This window comes from Vidua chalybeata, chromosome 2 (genome assembly GCF_026979565.1).
Source record: "Vidua chalybeata isolate OUT-0048 chromosome 2, bVidCha1 merged haplotype, whole genome shotgun sequence".
NCBI lineage: Eukaryota > Metazoa > Chordata > Aves > Passeriformes > Viduidae > Vidua > Vidua chalybeata.
The window spans coordinates 100,814,269-100,834,231 of NC_071531.1; the positions used below are offsets into that span (position 1 = coordinate 100,814,269).

The window sequence follows — 19,963 nt, forward strand, 5'->3', positions numbered from 1 at the left end:
ATGGCAGGAGGTTGAAACCAGATCTTTAAAATCCATTCCAATCCAAACCATTCTATGATTCTATGGATTATGAGATTATCGAGTTTACCTGCTTTGCCTGTTGCTAAGCATCTTCAGCTCTTATTTGTGAAACAGGAAGTGAAGCTAGATTCAGCTTCGAGCTGATTCAGTAGGCCTGTCCATTTAAGAAGAATCAAAGGTTTGGGGAGAAGGCTGTGTGTCATGTGCCCCTTTTTGGGACTCTCACAATTTTAACCTTGAATTTTCCTTTCCTTTCTACTAAAGGACTCCAGTGGTATATTAGATTACATCAAATATTTTTATCAAATAGCTGGTAGATATCTGAAATTAATTACATCCCTATCAAAAAAAAAAAGTATTTAAATAATTCTGAAGGGAAAAGCATTCTCAATAGACTTAATAAAATTCTCCTCCTTTCAGGTTTCTTCATTTTCATTCTCTGATCTCCCTGGATATGATTTAATCTGTTTTAACATTATCAATGCCTTCACATTTTTTTAATGTTAAAAAAGTAAGAAAAATGTTAAAAATCCTTTTTTAGTTCTCTTTAAAAAATGATTGGCATCAGTTTTGTTTTTCTCTTTACAGGTTCACTTCAGAAGTTGCTCTCTTGCTTTACAAAAGATAAAATTTACATTGATACTATGATGATTGGTAAAATCACTGTCTCATCTGATTTCCTTTAAACTCTATACATCAGTACTTTCTCACAAAAATCCTTCCACTTTCTAGTATTCTCATAGTACCAAAAATGAAGCCAGTTTCATTACAGGTATTAAAGGCATGCTGGTTAAAATTCTCTTAGCATTCAGACTTTTTATATACAATCATGCTTTCCAGAGTATTCTTTGAATTGCTCCACATTAATAACAACTTTTAAAAGGATTTTCCTGCTCTTTAATTGTCCAGTCTTACAGTCTTTCTTTTCTTTGCAACTGACTAATTCAAAAATATAAGCTTACTTTATGTGCAATTTTTAGGTCACCATTAAGCTCTTTGTGAAAGAGATTGAGTCATATAATGTGTTTTTACAGTGCAGCCCAGTTCTCAGTTGGTGTCGTAGAATGCCACTATAATGCAAACATTAATTATTCATGTAATTAGTTACCACTATTACTTTCTACCTTGATGCATTTCTAAAAAAGAAAAAAAAATTAAGTACAAAATAACCTCTGCAATCCATCCAGTTCCTTTTGTTAGCTCATTTAGTCAGTGTGCTCTTGGCTTGTTTCTATACTGATAATTTGTCCAGTAAAGCTCAGCTGGATCTCCCTATTCTTTTCTCAGTTGTCCTTCTAACTATGACATTTTCTATCTCATATACACATTCTCAAAAGCATTTCTATGCAGGATGCTGTGGCAGTGACAGAGAATAGAGATGAAAGGCTCCATTTTTATTTTACCTTGCGCTCTTGCAGTTCCTCCCTTTCTTTTGGCAGCATAACCCTTGGTGGTTGCAATTTGTAGTATTTTGCATAGCTTGTTCTTCTGTGTTTCATTTTCTTTGAATTTCTGCATTCCTTCCATTGTCTGTCACTTCACCTGAAGTGAATACAAATATTGGTATTGATTTAAGAATGGATAGAATTTCAACAGAAGCTCTTCTGTTATTTTTAAGAGGTTTTGTTGTTTCTGTTTTTTTTTTTTTTTTTAATGTAGCCCATTAAATAGGTATGGTATTTTGCAGAAAAATAAAAGCACTGCCTTCCAAAAGATTTCAGTCTATTTTGAAAACTTGTGCCACTTGCTTGGAATCTGCATTTCTCCTAGATGAAGACACAAGGTTCAAGGCAAAGAAGCACGTGGAAATCTGTGGTTGTTTTGAAGTAGCTGGCTCTGTACTCTGGCTGAGTAGAGACCGGGGTAAGGGCCTGATGCATCACAGAACTGAGCTGTAAATGTTCTATGAAAATAAAGAATGAGCAAAGAGACATCAGGCATGGAAGGAAAAGTGGTTTCACCCAAAAGGATGAGTTGGCTGTGCATACGATGTGGTCTGCACGTCTAAAGCTGTTCAGACTGCTTATAAATGATTGAATAAACCTTATAAATATGAACAATCCTATGCAACTATGAGTGATTGAAATACTTGCTCCCTTCGGGGTGTACTAAGTCATGCTTCATGTCAAATCACTGAATTTTTCATAAATGCTGTAGTTTATGACGATGATAGAGATGATAGTTATGGGGAAAGAAAAGAGTTTTGGAAAGGGATAGACTATGTGGGAAAAGAAGATGGACACGCACAGAAGGAACAAAAATACAGAAGGAAGAAGTCACGGCAGGCAAGAGAACATAAGGTATGGCAACAGATGGAGAAGTAAATTTCACACCTGAAGTGCGTGAGACAATTTTTTGTTTTGATTGCCAGTAGAGGCTATTGATGTTGAAACCTCCTCATCCACATCTTCATCCTTTTTCTTCAGCAAAAGAAATCATATTATGCCCCCCTAAAAATACTGCCCTCCTGATCTCCTAGGAACATTTTAATCTGCAAGATTCCTGCATAATTATTACTTCACTTAATGGGACCTGCAACGGCTTAATGCCATTTATGATGTTCCTACATTGCAGAGTTCCCTGGGAGTTCTCTTTTTGGACAGATTTACAAAAAATGGTAGTTCCCACTTTTGCTATTTTTAAATCTGAGAACTGAGAAGAAAGCTGTGCCTAACAATAAATAAAGGAAAGAACAGCTAATTAACTGCAATACTTTGGGGATGGTTTATAATCTTGTCAAGCCAATGAAGAAAGCAGCATTCACTTCATCTTCCTTTGAGTTGGTGGGGGGGAGTTGAGGTTTTTCTAAGTCTTTTTTCTGATTGTCAACACAAGGTCCATAAAGTCCATTCGGTAATGTAAAATGGTGATGTTGAAAGAGCAGGTACTGTGCATTTGTACTTGCCCTCCTGTGTTGCGCTGGTCTGATGTCAGGTTCCTGTTTGTTGAGAAATGACATGAAGGTGAAGTGGCCTTGTTGAGTCCAAGTGATTTATCACATGGCACAGTGCCAGCTTTTGCAGTTACACCAAGCTGTCAATTTCTCTGTTGTAAATTAAACCACAGTTTCATAACCTAAAAGATTTTCAAAGCTTAAATTGTAGATAGATTTTCTAGCAATTCCTTGCAGGGCAAAATGGGCTCTCTTTAATTAAATTGTTGGGTATTTTTTCTTTAATTTCAAAGTTTAACGGGGAGCGTTCTATTTCTAGAACTATCAATTCTTGATATACGTGCCTCAGACAAGTTACTGCACAGGTTTCTGTGTGAGTCCGGTAAATTGGCCACTTTTAGTATCCCCATACTGCTCCCTCTTTCACTGTTCCCCATAGTTTCCTTAGCTGAAAGAAGGAGAAAGGAAAACAATGGCTGCTGACACAGGGATTCAATATTCTTACAAGACCAGGGGTTCTAGTAAGTGTTGTGGTATAAATACTTCTTTTTTTTCTTTGTCTATGTGGAAGGATCTCCTTACTGTATTAGAAATAAGTATTTCTTTGTACATCACCCAGATATAGACCATTGACCATTCACTCAGCCTCTTAATAACCCACACAAGCAGACTGACTAGGGCCAGTCTGAGTCAGATGGAGCAGGAAGAGGGGCCAAGCATGAACCCAGACACACCCTGCTGGTCTCAAATGCTGTAGACCTAGTCAAAGGTAGAAATAATTTAGAAAGAGGACATTCTTTCCAGTATTCAGGTAGGTGAGACAAGGTAGGAGGAAAACATCCTTCTTCCTCTGGTAAGTCTTGTAATTGCTGTCTGCACTGATGAGACCTCTGTACCAGGATGAGAGCAGAAAAGGTGAGACTGCTAGTAAAGGATGATCCCCCTGACTCTGTCTGCGGGATTAAATTAAGCTGAGCTAGGGCAGGCTGGCCCATACTGTTCAGCTGTTAGAAAGTTGTTGCTTTGTGTTAGCTAGTGGTTTCCCACAAAATGTGATACAATTTAGAGTTTGATGCAGGCCAAGTAGTTTCCCAGAAATGCATCTTTCTGGGAAGAGAGAAGCGCTGTCACTGCAGGGACACTCAGCATGTTGTGCCTGCTGGTTTCAGGGAACAAGAATGGTCCCTGGTTGGTTTTGATCACTAGTACAGGTGTAGTTATTGGTAGAAGGGCAGGTTGAGGAATGGCATCCTTGCAAGCTGACCGCCCACACAGAAAAACAATTTGGGAGATAAATCACTGCAGGCACCATTCTCTCGATCTGTCCAAAACAGTGGAATTTGGGGATATAATAGTGAAGTCCTATGGTTTTCTCCTTTGTCATGCTATGTCTTAACACCATGCCTTAAGGAACCTACAGGCATCTGGGCAGCACACAGACCAAATTTCTCTGACAGAGTTGCAGATAATTGTGAATTTTAAAAAGTTTTTTTAAAAAAACACAGCCAAACACAAAACTCTGACAAAATCAAAAGCAAAGCGGAGGGGCAGATGAGGTATTTCACACAGCTGTCAAAACCTGTATCTTCACTATACAAATCTGTAATGGCCCTTGCTTATGTATCCAGCTGCGGTATGCTTTACTTTAGGACCCATCCCTTGCATTATCTACAGTCTTCCCCAGGGTGATATTTCCAACTCTTACGTTTTCTTCTGCGAGTCAAAGGCAATCACATCTGTTTCTCCGTCTGTGGCATGTGAATTGAGCAACACGGAGAAGCTGCAGGTTTTCAGCTCTAAAAGTGAGAAAGGCAAATTCTTTTTTAAAAGTAACCATAACCAAAAGAATGAGTGTTTGGCTCAAATTAATTTAAATAATACATGTTTCATTACTCTGCAATCTGTCTACCATTTCTCGTACCAGTGTCACATGTCATTTACCAATGCACAATTTTAGCCTTGGACTTAATGCTAAGTTCTGTTCAGCTCATTACCAAATGCCTTTCAGGACTGTTGCCAAAAATATTCTCTTCCCTATCCAAAACTGACCTGGAGACTCTAATTCATTCACTACAGCATCTAGCCTTGACTACTGTAATTCCTTGGTTTGCTGGGCTTGGAGCCAAATCGATTGGCAGACTGCAGCTTAGTCAGAATTCAGCAACAGGGCTTCTGACCCAAACCACGCCAACTCTATATCCTCCCTGTGCTGCAACTCTATATTTGAAAAGCGTGTTATACGTTTACTGTAACAGTTTCCTTTACACTGTAATTTTATGGGTTGAATTTTTCTTTTACCCTTCATGTCAACTGTCACACTCTTACAGAATTTTTCTGTGCTAAATTGCCATATATTCTACTCTGACACTTGCAGCAATTTAGTGCAAAGCCCTTGTCATCCTGTGTCCTTAATTGGTAGAATTTGGAGTAAAATTCTACATGAAATCTGATTATTTTATCTGCCAGCCAAGACTTTTTTTTTTATTCTACGACTTTTTTTTGGTTTCTATTTTGTTTCTTTTTATATTATAAATTACATATAGTACAATATATAGTATAAAATAATATGCACGGCAGCTTGTAATGTAATAAGCAAAGGAAAAATTGAGTACTTCTTAACTCCTGAACCCAGAGATAAATTTCAGCCTTCACTCAATCATGTATGTAAAATAGACTGCTTGATAAATTAATCTGCAGATGAGGCTACACTGGTTCTGATTGATTTCTGTTTTTCTTTGGTAGTACAAGTTTCAAATATCCTGTATCAAATATTTTCTTACCCTGGAGATATTCTAGTTTTCCATTTAATACAATCTTCTATGCAACTTCTGCAGGCATTGTTTAAGGGATTTTTGCTGTTTTTCCTAGTTTTTCAGGTTGCTTTTACTTTATACTTGCTAGCAATACTTTTTCCAGGTAGCATTCTTTATGGCAGAAGAAACCGAGGCTTAAAGTTCCTATTAATATACTTACTATGAGCTGGCACCTCTAATAAAGTGTATTCCACTTGCATATCACTCTAGGCTTAGTTATTTGGGTCTTTCTGGTTATTTATAACACAGCAGAAAAACAATTAGATAATAATCCTTTGTCCAAAACATGCAGCGTAAATTAGCAGCCATGGAATAAGTCATTAGGAAAGATGCAATTACTTACATCCTGTAAGCTATATTGATGAGAAAAACATGACATGTTATGGACCCTTCCAGAACAATGTGTTTTTTTAAATCCTAATTTAGTAAGGAAATAGCTTTGCATATGGTCAATGAAAATTTGATATAGCATAGAACTCACTAACAGATGCTTGACAATGAATATTTCATATTACTTAATAATTCTACTTACCAGTCACAGTTGACACTATAGTGAATTCTGTTGTTCAATTCTTGGAGAGATAGATACAACCTGTTATATAGTTTTGGAAATTTCTTCCTGGAGATCAGAAATAATCTGAAAACCATGGTCAGCAATGAGACTCAGATTATGGAGATATCTGCCCAAAATCTGGGGCCTCTCTTTGGCCAAGTTTTACCCAGACACAGACAAAAAATGAGTTAACTGAGGAGTTTCTCATCTAATATAAACTTTTCATGGCTTCTCCTTAGGGGTGAATCTACCATCCCTATGGGCTGTGTGCTACTGGATCACTTACCCATACAAATTTGATCCTGATCAGGAGTCGGTACATCATGTCTTCCAATTTCACACAGCACAAGTATTACGCCAGCTTTAGGCTTCCACGGTACCTATGAGAAAACAAATGAGTCTTGGTGCAACAAGAACAAACGTGGCAGAGCAGATTTACATTGAATTGCCATCTCATAGCACATGAATGCAGGATTTTGGTGCAGTACAAAAAGATGTGGAGGCACTTCCCTGTACTGTCAAACCATGGCCTTGGCTGCTGTTTAGCTCTAATGTAATTCTTGGAGACCTTTTATGGTGGAATTTACAAAGCTTCATAGGCTAGATTGCTGTGAATATTGAAATTGCTGTACATACATTGACACTTTCTTTGAATAGAGCACTGGTATGTGCTTCTTGATACATACTAATTTAGTATTCTCCTCTGCATCTTCCTTTTTATTATCTGTTGCTACCTGTTTCATAAAGTTTCTTTAAATGCCTTCATTTTTAGCATGTTGTATTCATACTATCCTACCTCTCTCGTCACTTTTTTAATTCCAAAAAGTTAGGTAAGTGAAGAAGATCCTTTTAGTATTCACTTTGTCTATTTCAATTATCCAAGAAGAAGCTATGGCATCTTCCTAGCTTGTGTTTCCATTGAGGAAAGTTTCTGAAATTATCAGATAATGACTTTTGATAAATCTTAGCACCTGTTCACATAATGGAAATTAAACACTTTAAAGTTCAAATGTTTTTCAAAATTCAGATGATCTTATTAATACTTATTAGTGGAAAATGGCAAACCAGCTTTTCCTTGTATCTTTGTGAATCTTTTCTACTTGAATTTCCACTTGCAAACTGAAAACAGATTGTTAATTAGGCAAAATTTTCTGAGCACCTGGGTCATCAACAGAATGACAGTAATTAAATTCTAGCCTCAATTTCTATACACATAATAATAGAGTGCTTTACCATTTTCATTCTTTTCAAATTAATTGAAAAAATATACACAGCATTACTTCCTTGATACATCCACTCTTTAGTCTAAGCAAGTTCTAATGGGCTGAAATTATCACATCTACCTTTAAAAGTTGAATGGATTACAAATGGGTAAGATCATGACTGTAGGTCTGAAACACTTCCTTTATTGTAAACTACCTATACTTATTAGTTTAAAAAAAAAATGAACTACAATTATTTTCTGTGACTTTAGAAGGCAATTAATCATCCCTGAAAGAAAAACTTCCATTCAAAATGTTGTAATTTTCTGGAATCTGAAAGCAGCCTTCAAAAGTGGTAAAAAAAAAGAGAAGAAATGTGCTCAAATGAGAGAGATTAACTTTCCATTCTAGAGGTGAAAGATACTGCTTCAGTAGGTGAGCTCACCATTTTAGGAAGGAGAGGTTGCTATGTATAATAAGATTCTCTACATCTCTGACTTAAGGGAAGAATGAGAGAAACTCTAGATCAGCAAGATAAGGGAGCAGGGCAGAGGGTGTTACAGCACTCCTGCCACCACTTTTCAGTGAGAGGAACAAGAAGTGCTGCAAGCTGCCACTTGATAAAGAAAGGACATTGTTTCCACCCAGGAATCTAAAGAGATAAATAGCAAAGAACCTTGTCAAAGAGTTGAAGCATTTTTCAGTTTGACTTCATAGGCTGGCACAACTGCTCATTCATGAGCACAGCTGAGGTTTTTTTTGTAGAAAATCTGGATTTATTGGTGCTTTCTTCAGTTAATTGTGCTGGGATCAAGGCAACTTACATCTTGGCCAAATTATTTTTAGGCAGGTCACTGTTGTGGAAGGACAATTTTACTTGTAACTGAAGAGAAAGAGTGTTGAGAGAAAAGCTTTCTCAACTGAGATGAACAAATAGCTAAAAACTTGAGGATCCTAATTATCCTAGAAAACTGATTTAAATACTGACATTTGGCTTCAGAACAAATTGATTAGAGTTGAATGAGGGAAGCCCATTTCACATCTGCTCTTCATCTTATATGAAAGAAAAAAGTAACCAACCATACATAGACCATGGAGACAGCACTGATCTACCACAGGTGAGCCCTTTGATATTGAGTGGAGGAGAAGCAGCAGCTGCAGCCACAGCCTGCAGGGTTGATGTACCTGCAGGTAGAAGGTTTAGCCTCCTCCAGGTGGAAGGTTTAGCCCTTCCCACCTGCTGACAAGTTCCCACTATCAGATAGTCACCCTTCAAAGCAGAGCCTGCCTGCCCTCCATGCTTCTGTCCATGCAGCCCGCTTGTCTGTACGCCGCTGCTGCGGGAGAACCTGTGTCAGGTGGATGTCTTGAGGGTCATTTCTGTGGTCACACACCTATTGCCACACACGCAAAGGTGTGTGCCAGCACAGGGAGTGGTTGCAGACATCATGGGGAAGCATCTGCATGCCTGGTTTTTGGTGCATAGTTAAGAGTTGTGTAGACTAAAGTTATGGAGACAGACTTGAAGGGAGACATCTCCAACATTGATACAATGTAAGTACGAAAGACACCTCATTGGATGGATATTGATGATGTTGTTTCAGTAATGACATCATCCATAGACTCCTAGTGTCTTTGCTTTGCTTCTCTATAGTGATCACAACATAAATTGCTTGTCTTGTTTGACTTCCTTGTTCACCAAAGTTGAGCAGATTGTCGCCGTTTTCAACGCTTCTACCAGACAAAAAGCTTGGGACCATTTCTCGAAAGCCCAGCGAAAGAACATAGACATTTGGCGAAAACATTCTGAGGTTGGTGATTTTATTTTTACTTTCTATCCATCATCTCACAGCTGGATTGACACAGAACGAGTGTGATTGTAGCTGGACATAGTGTATTTGGCAATATTTACAGCTACCATTTTAGCTGTTAATCAACTGGCCGTTTGCAGTCTCATCTACAGTATGAATTGCTCCCATTGCTCTCATTATGGTAATAGCCATTAAATAACATGAAGACAGGGAGCAATGTGTTTTTATTTTTCATGCAAAATTTGGGAAATCATTAGAAGATTATGTTTACTATCTAAAATAATGAACTGACATAGTGAAATTAGGAACAATATTTTCAAATAAGGAATTTAGGAATCATCGTGATCTGATTTTAAAAGAAGAATTCTGTGGCAAAGATTTTTTTTTCACTGTGCCATCTTATGGTCATTATAAGATGACTTTGAGTGAAAATAAAATAAAAAATTTCTTTCCTAAATAATGACTTAAGAATATTAAGTCCATAACTGTGACCTATTCCTTCCCATTTGTTCTATGTTTATCTTTAAAAAAGTAGATACATCACTTGTGTTGATGCTAAGTATTCTGCTTGCAAAGAAACCAGTATAAATGTAATCATACAACCACACAGAGTTAGCAGTGTGGGACCATGCATGTGTGACTGTCATAAGCATGAGCAAAGGAAATGGGATTCTAACTCCCCTTGCTGTGAGTGGCAGCAAAGGAAGTGCTAGACCTCATCCTGTGTTTTGGTCATCCAGCTTTCAATTTTAATTCAGTATATACGCTATGAGCCTGTATTTTAAAAAGTAAGTACCGCTGTCTTTGTTTTCTTTCTTCTTCCTTTTTTTTTTTAATTTTAATATGAGCAATTTACATACTCTTGGTTTACCGCCATGTGGTACAGTGTGTTGATTGTTACTATCACAGTCCTCTAAATGATTTTTCTCTGTCTCAGAATAAAAACTTTAGAAGGTAAGGTGCACTTATTTAATTATTTTGTAGTACACTTGTAAAATAAGTGTTGTACACTTAGTTTGAGAAACACTGAAGTGCTGTGATATAAATCATTTGGATAACATTTTAAGTGTCCATTAACTAATGCTAAATTACAGTTGAATACCAATGGCACTAAATGTAACATCTACATGAATACCAAATGAATACTTTATTATCAGTGCTATTATGGTGAATACAAAATTACTTCAATAATGGGACACTTAAAATAAAATGTTAGCATAATTTATTGGTACAAACTGTATTTTGCATTTTGTTCACAAATATTTCATATACATAGTGGATAATGCCTTTGTTCAATTGAAAGTTGGGAAGTTGGGGATTGATCTTTGTCTTATCTTTTAGAGAAATACAAAAATCTGATTTGCTAGTAGATTATTTTAATTATACTAAGATCATCCCTTCTTAAACTAACTTTCTGTAAAGGGATGTGGTGTGTCATTCATTTGCTGGTTTCTAAATATTTAATAAACTGAAATGTGTAAGAGTTGGACTTTCCAGAAATGTTAATTCTCTACTCATTTTTTTTCAAAAACTACTGCCTTATGTTTTTCTAAGAGGAGGATAACTAAAACAATTCAAAATTATATAAACCATCTAGATAAACCAATACATTTTGGAAATGCCTGTTTTTCAGATATGAAATGTGATGTAAATAAATCAAATGGTATATTTGATTTAAATTGCATCTTCTAATATCTAATTATATTATCTGCTGATTTGTTTAATTACTTGATCACCTTCCAGTTTTTTCCTGAATTTAGAAAAGCCTTCCTAGAAACCCAAGGCAAAGAAAAGACTTGAATACATAGAGATTCTCCATAGAAAATTATTGACTTTGCTGATAATGTAGATGCTGATCCATCAAGAACATTTGTCCACTAATGAGGGAGTAAATGTAAGCGGATGTCTGCTCATACATGCAGTATCCTTCCCCAGGAAAATGTTCAGGGGGCTTTTCCACTAAGGAATTCAGAAATGGCTTGCCAGTTTCTTCCAGGGATGCTTCTGATTTCATTAGACACTGGTTGACAACTTAGCCTCTTAATAATTTTTTTTTTTTTTATTTCAAATTATTCCCCTGTAAAACACCCACTAATTAGGTTCCTTGCCTTTGCTGGGATTAATGAGCACGGATACATTTTTCAGAATATTTGAGATCTGCCGATGAACCAAGGGTACAGCTCAAGAGAAACGCCTTCCCTTTTTTTCACGCAGCCTCTCTCTGACAGATTATTGTTAATTGCACAGAGCTGTTGTCAGACTCCTCAATGCTGTCTCCTCCTTCCACACAACTCTCCCTTGTTTCAAAGATTTCAAACCACCTCTTTGGGAATTAAGCTCTTTGTTGGCAGAAAAATTAGCTGTCTACGGGTGGACAAAGCCTACACTAATCACAGTGCAGCATCCCCATGTTACACCTGACAGGATTATTAGGACAAAATAGAGTCCTCTCAATCTTCTCAGTGCTGCCGTTAAAAAGGCAGCCGCTACGCCCTCGCCAGCTTTTCTGCCCAGAACAAAGACCGTCTAGACTCCTACAAAGCCCACGTGCCTGCTGATCCTTTTCCTGGTGACATGTGCAGGGGCTGCCTGCCTGCCCTTGCAGCAGTCACCCAGAGACAGAGCTGTCCCTGCTGCCACTCGTTTTGGATCAAGATACAAGGATTATCAGGCCAGCATCGTGGGACCACGTCTTTTAAATCCAAGGCAATCTGGGCGTAGGGACAGGGGGTGAGATTCCTTTGACCAGCATTAGGCACTTACAAATACACAGCTCTTCATCTGCGCTGTCTGCACTCTTTGCAATCAGCAGAGAGAATGAGGCACTTTTAGTTAATACACCTTTGTGTGTTGGAGACACCTACATTTGGCCAAATGAATCGTACCCTAAGTGGCAGAGGGAAGCAAGAATTAGTTATCCCTTAAGCAAGCTGACAATCTCTTTATCAGTCTGCTTTATACACCAGCTTTTAAGTATTATCCTTGCTGTTAAAACATTTCCCTCTGTTTAGCAGGTCTAAAGATCATTCTTGTCCTTTGATAAACTCATTTCTTTCACAGGAATAATTCCCTGTGCTTCTGTTTTTATAAATATTCATACACAAATAAATATGATTACAATGATAAATGATGTATAATTAAAATCAGATCAGTATTAAAAACAGAGACTAAATAATGCATAATAACTTTATGGAAGTTAATACTGACAAAAAGTAATTTTGGCTTTTAGGAGCTCCGAAATGCTCACAGTGAACAGCTCATGGGAATCCGCCGGGAAGAGGAGATGGAAATGTCCGATGATGACAGTGGTGACAATCCCAGTAAAAAGCTGAGAGTAGATGATTCAGGTAAATATATGCAAGTGTTGTTTTACTAAAAACAAACAAAAACTTATATATGAGAAGTGACATGTTAATAGCTGATTATATAAGACAGTATCTTATTTTAAACCCTCATAAATCAGTTATTTGAATGATGCAAGCTGTCTCTAGGAGATGTCTGTCACCTGCAATGTTTTACAATGATTAAAATTCTCCAGTTCTGCCCTTGGCTGGAAGCATTATGCTTCCTTACTGCACTCTCTGCAGCTTTGCATGACAGCATTTCATTCCATGGTGGAAATGATGTTTTATTATAAGACCAGTTCAAGTTATGCTTTGGTCAGTATTCTCTAAGCTGTACCTTTCTTTGCAACGAAGACATAATAATCTCTAGTCTCTATAATAAATAGTATGTTGACTGAGGGACTTTTTTGGTTTCATACTGCCCTGTCAGGGTACCTATTTCACAGTATGGTACTGCATTCTGCATGAATTAGACACTCATTAGATGGCTATCATGAGTCCAAGAACAAGGGTATATGTAATGTGAATAAGAAAAACAGCTTTTTCAGCTTTCTACACATACTCTGCTATCCAGGATGGACACCAAGAGGTGGCTCAGAAGCTGCCAGATTTACGAACTGGTAACATGATCTCGATGTATGCTTTGCTCTATTTCTTGGCATTGGCTAATAATTTGTGAGTTGCTAACAAGGGTTTGTTTGTTTAGACACTCATATAAAGAATGAAATATTCAGGAGCTGAAGACAAAACATGACTAGAAACTGCCAGGCAGCAGTAAACTTTCAGGAAAATAAAGAAGATAGGAATAATATGGAAGCAAACTGAGAGTCTCCACTAGGGTAATCTTGACCTGTTCCTGTTCATACAGGCACCATAGTAAGAAAGGAAAGCACTTCATCCATTCAATGATTTCAAGTCTTTGTATGCCAGGTGAAAGGTGTGAATTCAAACTTACAGAGAGAAGAACTCTTTGGCTCCTTCTGTGACAAGATACTGTGTGAGGATGAAGGGCCCCAGAAGTAAAGACCAAAGGAAAGAATGTCGTTCTAGCAAAGAAATTTTTACTGTAACATCTCTTTTGAGGGGAGATTTAATATTTTTCCTGGAAGAAAAATACAACAATAAAACCCATAAAGGGCAGCCTTAATTTTTGCTAGGCTTGTTTTTTTTTTATTTTTATTTTCTAAATGCCATTAGCAGAGTGTATGAAGCTGAGACAGTGAGTTGTTGCAGACCAGGAATTGCTAGAAATCAGCATCTATTACTATCTAATTACTATCTAATCATTTTACATTGACTGTGTCCACTCTCATTATGAAAAGTCATTAGAACTAACAAGAGGAAGGTGGAGCCAGAAATACATATAGCCTGCATGCCAGAAGAGATGCAGGAATGTTTTGAACTGCAATACTTACCAATTCAGCAGGTTTAACATATGCATGCTTAGGGCAGAGCTGGTCATTCATTTTGTAACACCACAGATAGGAAAGCATATTTGGTTTTCATGCATGAAAAAAAGCATTACTGTCAAAAGTTTTGATATCTGAGATTTCTACAATATTCTATCACAAACAATTTCAGGTTATTTGTATTGTTACAATGTGGGCTCTTGAGCAAACCCAGTAATGTGTTGCATTCTAAATCAAAATTTAGCAATATGAATCCACTTGTGTATGTGTCCATCATTGTTTGTTGTACCATTCATCATCCTCTTAAACTCAGTGGAGTTGATCTATCCTGCTGCATACATAGTCATCCAGTTCTCAAATAAATGTTCTTCTTTCAACACTCCACTCTCAGTTAAAGCAAGTGCATTTGGTTCTTCTGTGAATGACAATAGAGGGAACTTGGAATTAAACCAAGACCTATTGGTTATAAAACATTGGTAAATGAAAATAAACTGAAAAAGAACTTTTTTTAGTATTACTCTTATGTACAGAAACATGATTCTTCTTTCCTTCTTCTGGTCATTTTTTTAATTACTATTTGTGTTAGCTGCCTTCTCTTTTTCTTTTTTTTTTTCCTCTCTAAGTACGTAATTCCAGAACTACCACTTTATCTCACTGAGTGGCTATTTGTATTCACAGTAACCTCTGTTGTATGAAGAATGTCTTTTAAAGAGTCTTTTGCCACAAAGAAACCATCTTGCACAGTAAGAAGATATTGTCACTTTCTTTATTTTTAACCCCTTTTCTTAAAAATTTTGTCTAAGAACTTCCTTGGGAAGAGCAAGACTTGAATAACATGAAGATATTGTGCCTCTTCAATTCAAGGACAGCGTGCACACATAAAGTTTTTAAAGTCTAAATCCAAAAGTAGCTGAAGCAATGAGACATGATTAATTGGTTTGTATGATTCCAGAGCTCTGGACTGCATGTTCTGCCATTCCAACAATTTTCTTGAGGACATTATTTTTCAGCCTGCCCTTTTGGACAGTGTGAGCAAGACTGCCTGGGAAGTTACGGCCCCAAAGTTATAATAAGTGGCAAAGATTCCCTCAGGCTTCAACACCTGTGTCAGGTCTTTTTTCAGTGGTTTGCCTGGTTAAGTCACTGCTAGTACAAAAAGGCTTAATTAATTCAACAATTTAGAATGGGTTCTAAGACCTCATTCTGTCTCAGTAAAGCATAGTTTCAGGAATCTTCCAGCATAATTTCTTCTCTCCTGGAAGAAAACACACTGAGTGCATCGCGTCTTCTCACAGCTAGATAGTTAGAATGAAAACTTTCCTCTAGGGTATCTGAAGATAAACCTATTAATCACCCTGAGAAAGAGGATGGATTCCAGCCCTGCATTTGAAAACATACTGCAACACATCTAAGCCCTGAGACTGTGAAGTACTTCTGTGCTCGAATGCTTGTCCAGAGTTGCTGGACTTGGGGTTTCAGAGTGTTGTGGTTTGACCTAGCTGGCAACTAAGTGACTCAGCTGCTTGCTCACTCCCCCAGCCCAGTGCACTGGGGAGGAGAATCAGAAAAAAAAAGTATTAAGTTGTGGATTGACATAAGGACAGCTTAATAATTGGACAAAATATAATGATGATGATAATGGTAATAATAATAGTAGTAGTAATAATGATGATGTAGAGGAGAGAGAGATGGAAATAAAATCCAAGAGAAAGAAGTGATGCACAATTGCTCACTACCCTCTGATCAATGCCTACCTTATCCCCCAGCATTAATTTACCCCTCCTGGCCAACTCCCCGCAGTTTATATACTGAGCATACTCGAAGCTCTGTGGTGTGGAATACCCCTCTGGCTAATTTGGGCCACCTGTCCTAGCCATGCTCCCTCCAGGCTTCTTGCACACCTCCTCACTAGCAGAGCATGGGGAACTGACAAGTCCTTGGTTTGGAGAAAGCACTATTTAGCAACAACTAAAATATCAGTATGTTATCAACAATCTTCTCATACTAAATCCAAAACACAGCACTGTGCCAGCTGCCAGGAAGAAAGTTAACGCTATCCCAGCTGCCAGCAGGACACAGAGGAATGTTACAGGTAGCTGACACCCTAGTGCACAATAACATCTGGGAATGAATAAGCTGTTACTAAGAACAGTTTGCATTTTTCTTCGAGTCATGCTACATATTAAGTCATTCAAGAGATCCCATCATGGTGCATGTTAGAAATGGACCTTTATTTGGGAAAATTTGGTCTTGCAACAATCGGAAGAGGTCCACAGGGACTTGTTGCAAAGTGTGTCCCTCCATTCTAGACTCAAATCATCTTCTTTCATCTGCAAGTTGTGTTTCTGCTATCTATTCATGAACTTGATTTATTGATATCAGTGACTCAGTGGCAGAGCTGGAATGAGAACTGGCATCTCCAATCTCCTAAACCTGTCTTTCACTCCCTAGCTGACATTGCAGGCCTGGGCCACTGCCTCCTGCACACAGACCTGCTAATCCAAATGGTTTACAGGTCATTCTCCCCAGGCATCATCAGTACCTTACTCTATTCTACAAGCTGAATCTTCAAGGAAAAGGAAAGCTTCACTACTTGTTTGTTACATTGGAGATCATCTCAAACTCCTGCAAGGATAGCCTGAAGAACCCCTTAGGGTATCCAATAAGTTGTTCAACTGTCACATGTGCCTGATTTGTAGGAAATCCTCCCAGTTTCACAGACTAAAAGTCATTTGCATTCCAGGGAAAGCTGGAAATAGGCTAACCTGAGACAGAGTGAATTTTCAGTCATGGGACGGGCTTTTTTTTTCCCCCTCTGCAAAATTCGGCCCTTAAACAGTGATTTTTCTGCAATGTGGATTTTGGAGTTTGAAAGAGACAAGAGGATTGCTGAAGTAAAGCTGGAAGATTGCTAAGAAAAAATTTTAATGATGATTGGCAACTCCATTAATATATTTGAAAGTCAAGACGCAGCTACTAGAGCATTAGCTCAAGGGAGAAAAAAGAGATTCAATGATGGAGTCTAGAGGATATACAAAAATCTTCAGAATGATTGGGATTTATGGATGCTTCCTCTCCCACCTGCTGGCATGGAGAGTAAGGAATCACATGTAAAAACCTCGACAGTGATTTTAAGAATTCGTAAAGATGTGTTTTGTAAAGAAGTGCTGAAGTTTGGTTAATGCCTTCAAGGCACCTGTTATTTTACTGTAAGGGGAGGTGGGTTAATCTTTTGCTTTTGCAGTACACAGCAACATGCCATTAATTCTAGCAACTCCAATTTCAGCGAGACACTGGAGCTGGTGCTGTGGAAAAGAATGAAATGCATTGTGCTTGGATGGGGGTGCAGGAAAGACCGTTGTGTGATTCAGGTGTTTGACTGTGATCCCAGAGCTCTATATCAAGTCCCAGCTCTGCTACATATCCCCTGCCTGGACTAATCAATGAATTTGTATTATCTCAGCTCCCTAGTATCAAAAGGAGACAATGGTTCTTCCTTTCATTCAGCCGCTACCTGTTCTGTCCACATGGACAATAAGTTTCTTGGTGTAGGCCTCCCTCCAGCTCAACAGAATTGCAATCGGCTACACACTGGACCCCTGGAGCATTTCACCACCATTGTACTACCTCTGATGAAGTAGCTTAATAACATCTCAGAGGCTATGTGCAAATAACAAATTGCAAGTTGCATAATGCAAGCCCAGTTTGAACATGTAAGATTGGCGCTGCTTTGCAAGTTAGGGAGGACATCCTCCATGGCAGCATTTTCAAACATACCTGAAGTAGGTGCCAAACTTAAACACTGAAATTGGATCTTTAATGCTGTCCTGAACTGATCTGTCCTGTTTGCAGCATAAGCTATGTCACTTGCTGTAAGAGACAGGCTGAATAGTGGGCAGTCCATCTCACAGAAGAGTATAAGTCCTCGTGAAACTCAGAATTTGAAAATCCAACCCTGGTCCACACAGCATAAAACAGGCTTTAGGATATTGTTTACAAGTCTGTCTTGAAAGTTGCAAGCCTGGCAAGTCTTCAAGGAAAGCCTGAAACAACACCAAAGTGATCTGTGTCATGCTTATTTATCTTTTCTCTGCAATTCAATCCTCTTTTTGCTTTCTTTAAGGCTTTTATGAATGCAGTGATACAGGAACTGTGGTTTATAGGTGGATTAAACTGGCAGGAAAGCTTTATATTGTTAAAACTTTGAATAGAAATCACCAAGCCCCAGCTGTGTGGCGCTGAGCTTTGGTTTTCCTTTGTTTCCAACTGAACAAGTGTCACAGCAGATCTCATGTCAGGTCTTCTTCCTCCTGATCTCAGAGATCAGATTATTCTCCCTTCCTTTCTTGTAAGACCAACCTTTTGGATTTATGGGAGATTTTGTTTCAAACAAAAGTCTGATTTATTTTTCTGTCATTACTCTCCGTCCCATAGCTTCTTGGCATCAGATTTTATTGATATTTAACAAATGCATTATTTGCCTATTGTCCTTTAAAACACTTACTGATAAACATAATGTCAAATAACAAAATGTATTTACTTCAGAAATTAATGGGCTAGCATTGCTTTTTATTCCTTAAATCAAGTGGTACCATTTCAAAGCCATAAGCAGCTGGTATCATAAGCAGCCCTGCAGTGATAAACAAATAAACCCTGTCAGCAGACGCCACCAACCTGGTTTAAGAAGCATTTTCAAAAAAAAGAACATATTTAAAATGTGGGGCTCTCTCTGGCCACAGAATACAGCTGAACAACCCTTTTGAGCTCTGTGAGCAGAGTAACTTCCCTTCGAATGGAAATGCTCTGGGCACAGCAGACAATCAGCTTTGCTCCCTGGAACCATCAGGGATGATCACTAGAAAGCAGCACAAGATGATTACTTCCTCTGTGCTGGGAAAAGTCTGCTCTAGTGTCTTTCACAGCATGCCAGTTCAGAGCTGTTATCATCAGGCAGGCTCCAATTTTGTGCCATAAAATGCATTCCATTTTTCCCACAGCTTTTACAAAAATAGGCTGAAGTTCAGGACGCATGTAGGCAGGGGCCTAATTTTATGCCCCTGGTTTTAAGTCCATTTGCCTCTAATAATGCTTCTTGTGCAGGTGAATTTAGCAGAAAAGTCTTGATGAATCAGGGCTGAATGTACTTTCCTGGGGAGTAATTACAGCCTTGTCCTGTCCCAGGTACTGGGCCAGTTCCTCTAGGTCATTTACAACACGTAGGCTGCGGGATGGAGGTCTCTGCTGGTCCTGTGGATGCAGCAGTGAACAGGTTAATCTAACTTCCAAATTTTGGAGGAAACAGGCACTTTAAAGGCATTTTCCTAATACGGGGTGTAGGAGAATGTCCTGTGTACTACAAAACAAGTCTGTTGTGCTTTGATGCTTTTCCACTGCCAGAAATATTATTATCTAGATTACAATTTATCAAGTTTTCTGGGTATTTCATACTGATAAGGTTTTATGCAGGATCATTACATATGAGAATAGATTTAATCCTGTTTTTAGTAAGCTTTAAGGACACTGAGGGATTATTTATGTAATAAGATGCAAAGTTGCTATGGAAAACACTATAGCAACCTAACATCTTCACAGAACCAAGCAGCCACTTGTGACAGCAGTCTAAATTTACATTTATTTTAGTACAATTTTATTGACATTCTTAGTGTTTCCTTTTGACAGCATGCTAAAATATGTTTTGCATTCATGCTAGAACAAAATTAACAGCATGTTGTTGGAGTGAAGATGGTGCTTATAATTCTTGGAGATAATTTTAGCATATTTCATTTTGTGTAAATAGCATTAAAATAATAGCAAAAAGATGCTCAGGTGCATCCCATCTATTTGTAATTGAGAAAACAATGTACATTGAAAGTAATAATTTACAAGTCAGTGAAAACTAAACTGCTTTTATTTGCTT

The 19,963-nt window shown here is 37.9% G+C and overlaps 1 protein-coding gene across 3 annotated transcripts in view; it reads left to right on the forward strand.

Moving 5' to 3' along the window:
- The window catches only part of ENOX1 (ecto-NOX disulfide-thiol exchanger 1), a 359,470-nt gene that overhangs the window by 281,023 nt on the left and 58,484 nt on the right, over positions 1 to 19,963 (forward strand). For all 3 annotated transcript variants that reach the window (XM_053936182.1, XM_053936184.1, XM_053936183.1), the window contains exons 10-11: positions 9,187 to 9,293; positions 12,523 to 12,640. In XM_053936182.1, the coding sequence (XP_053792157.1) occupies positions 9,187 to 9,293; positions 12,523 to 12,640 (225 nt within the window). The remainder of the gene's footprint in view (positions 1 to 9,186; positions 9,294 to 12,522; positions 12,641 to 19,963) is intronic.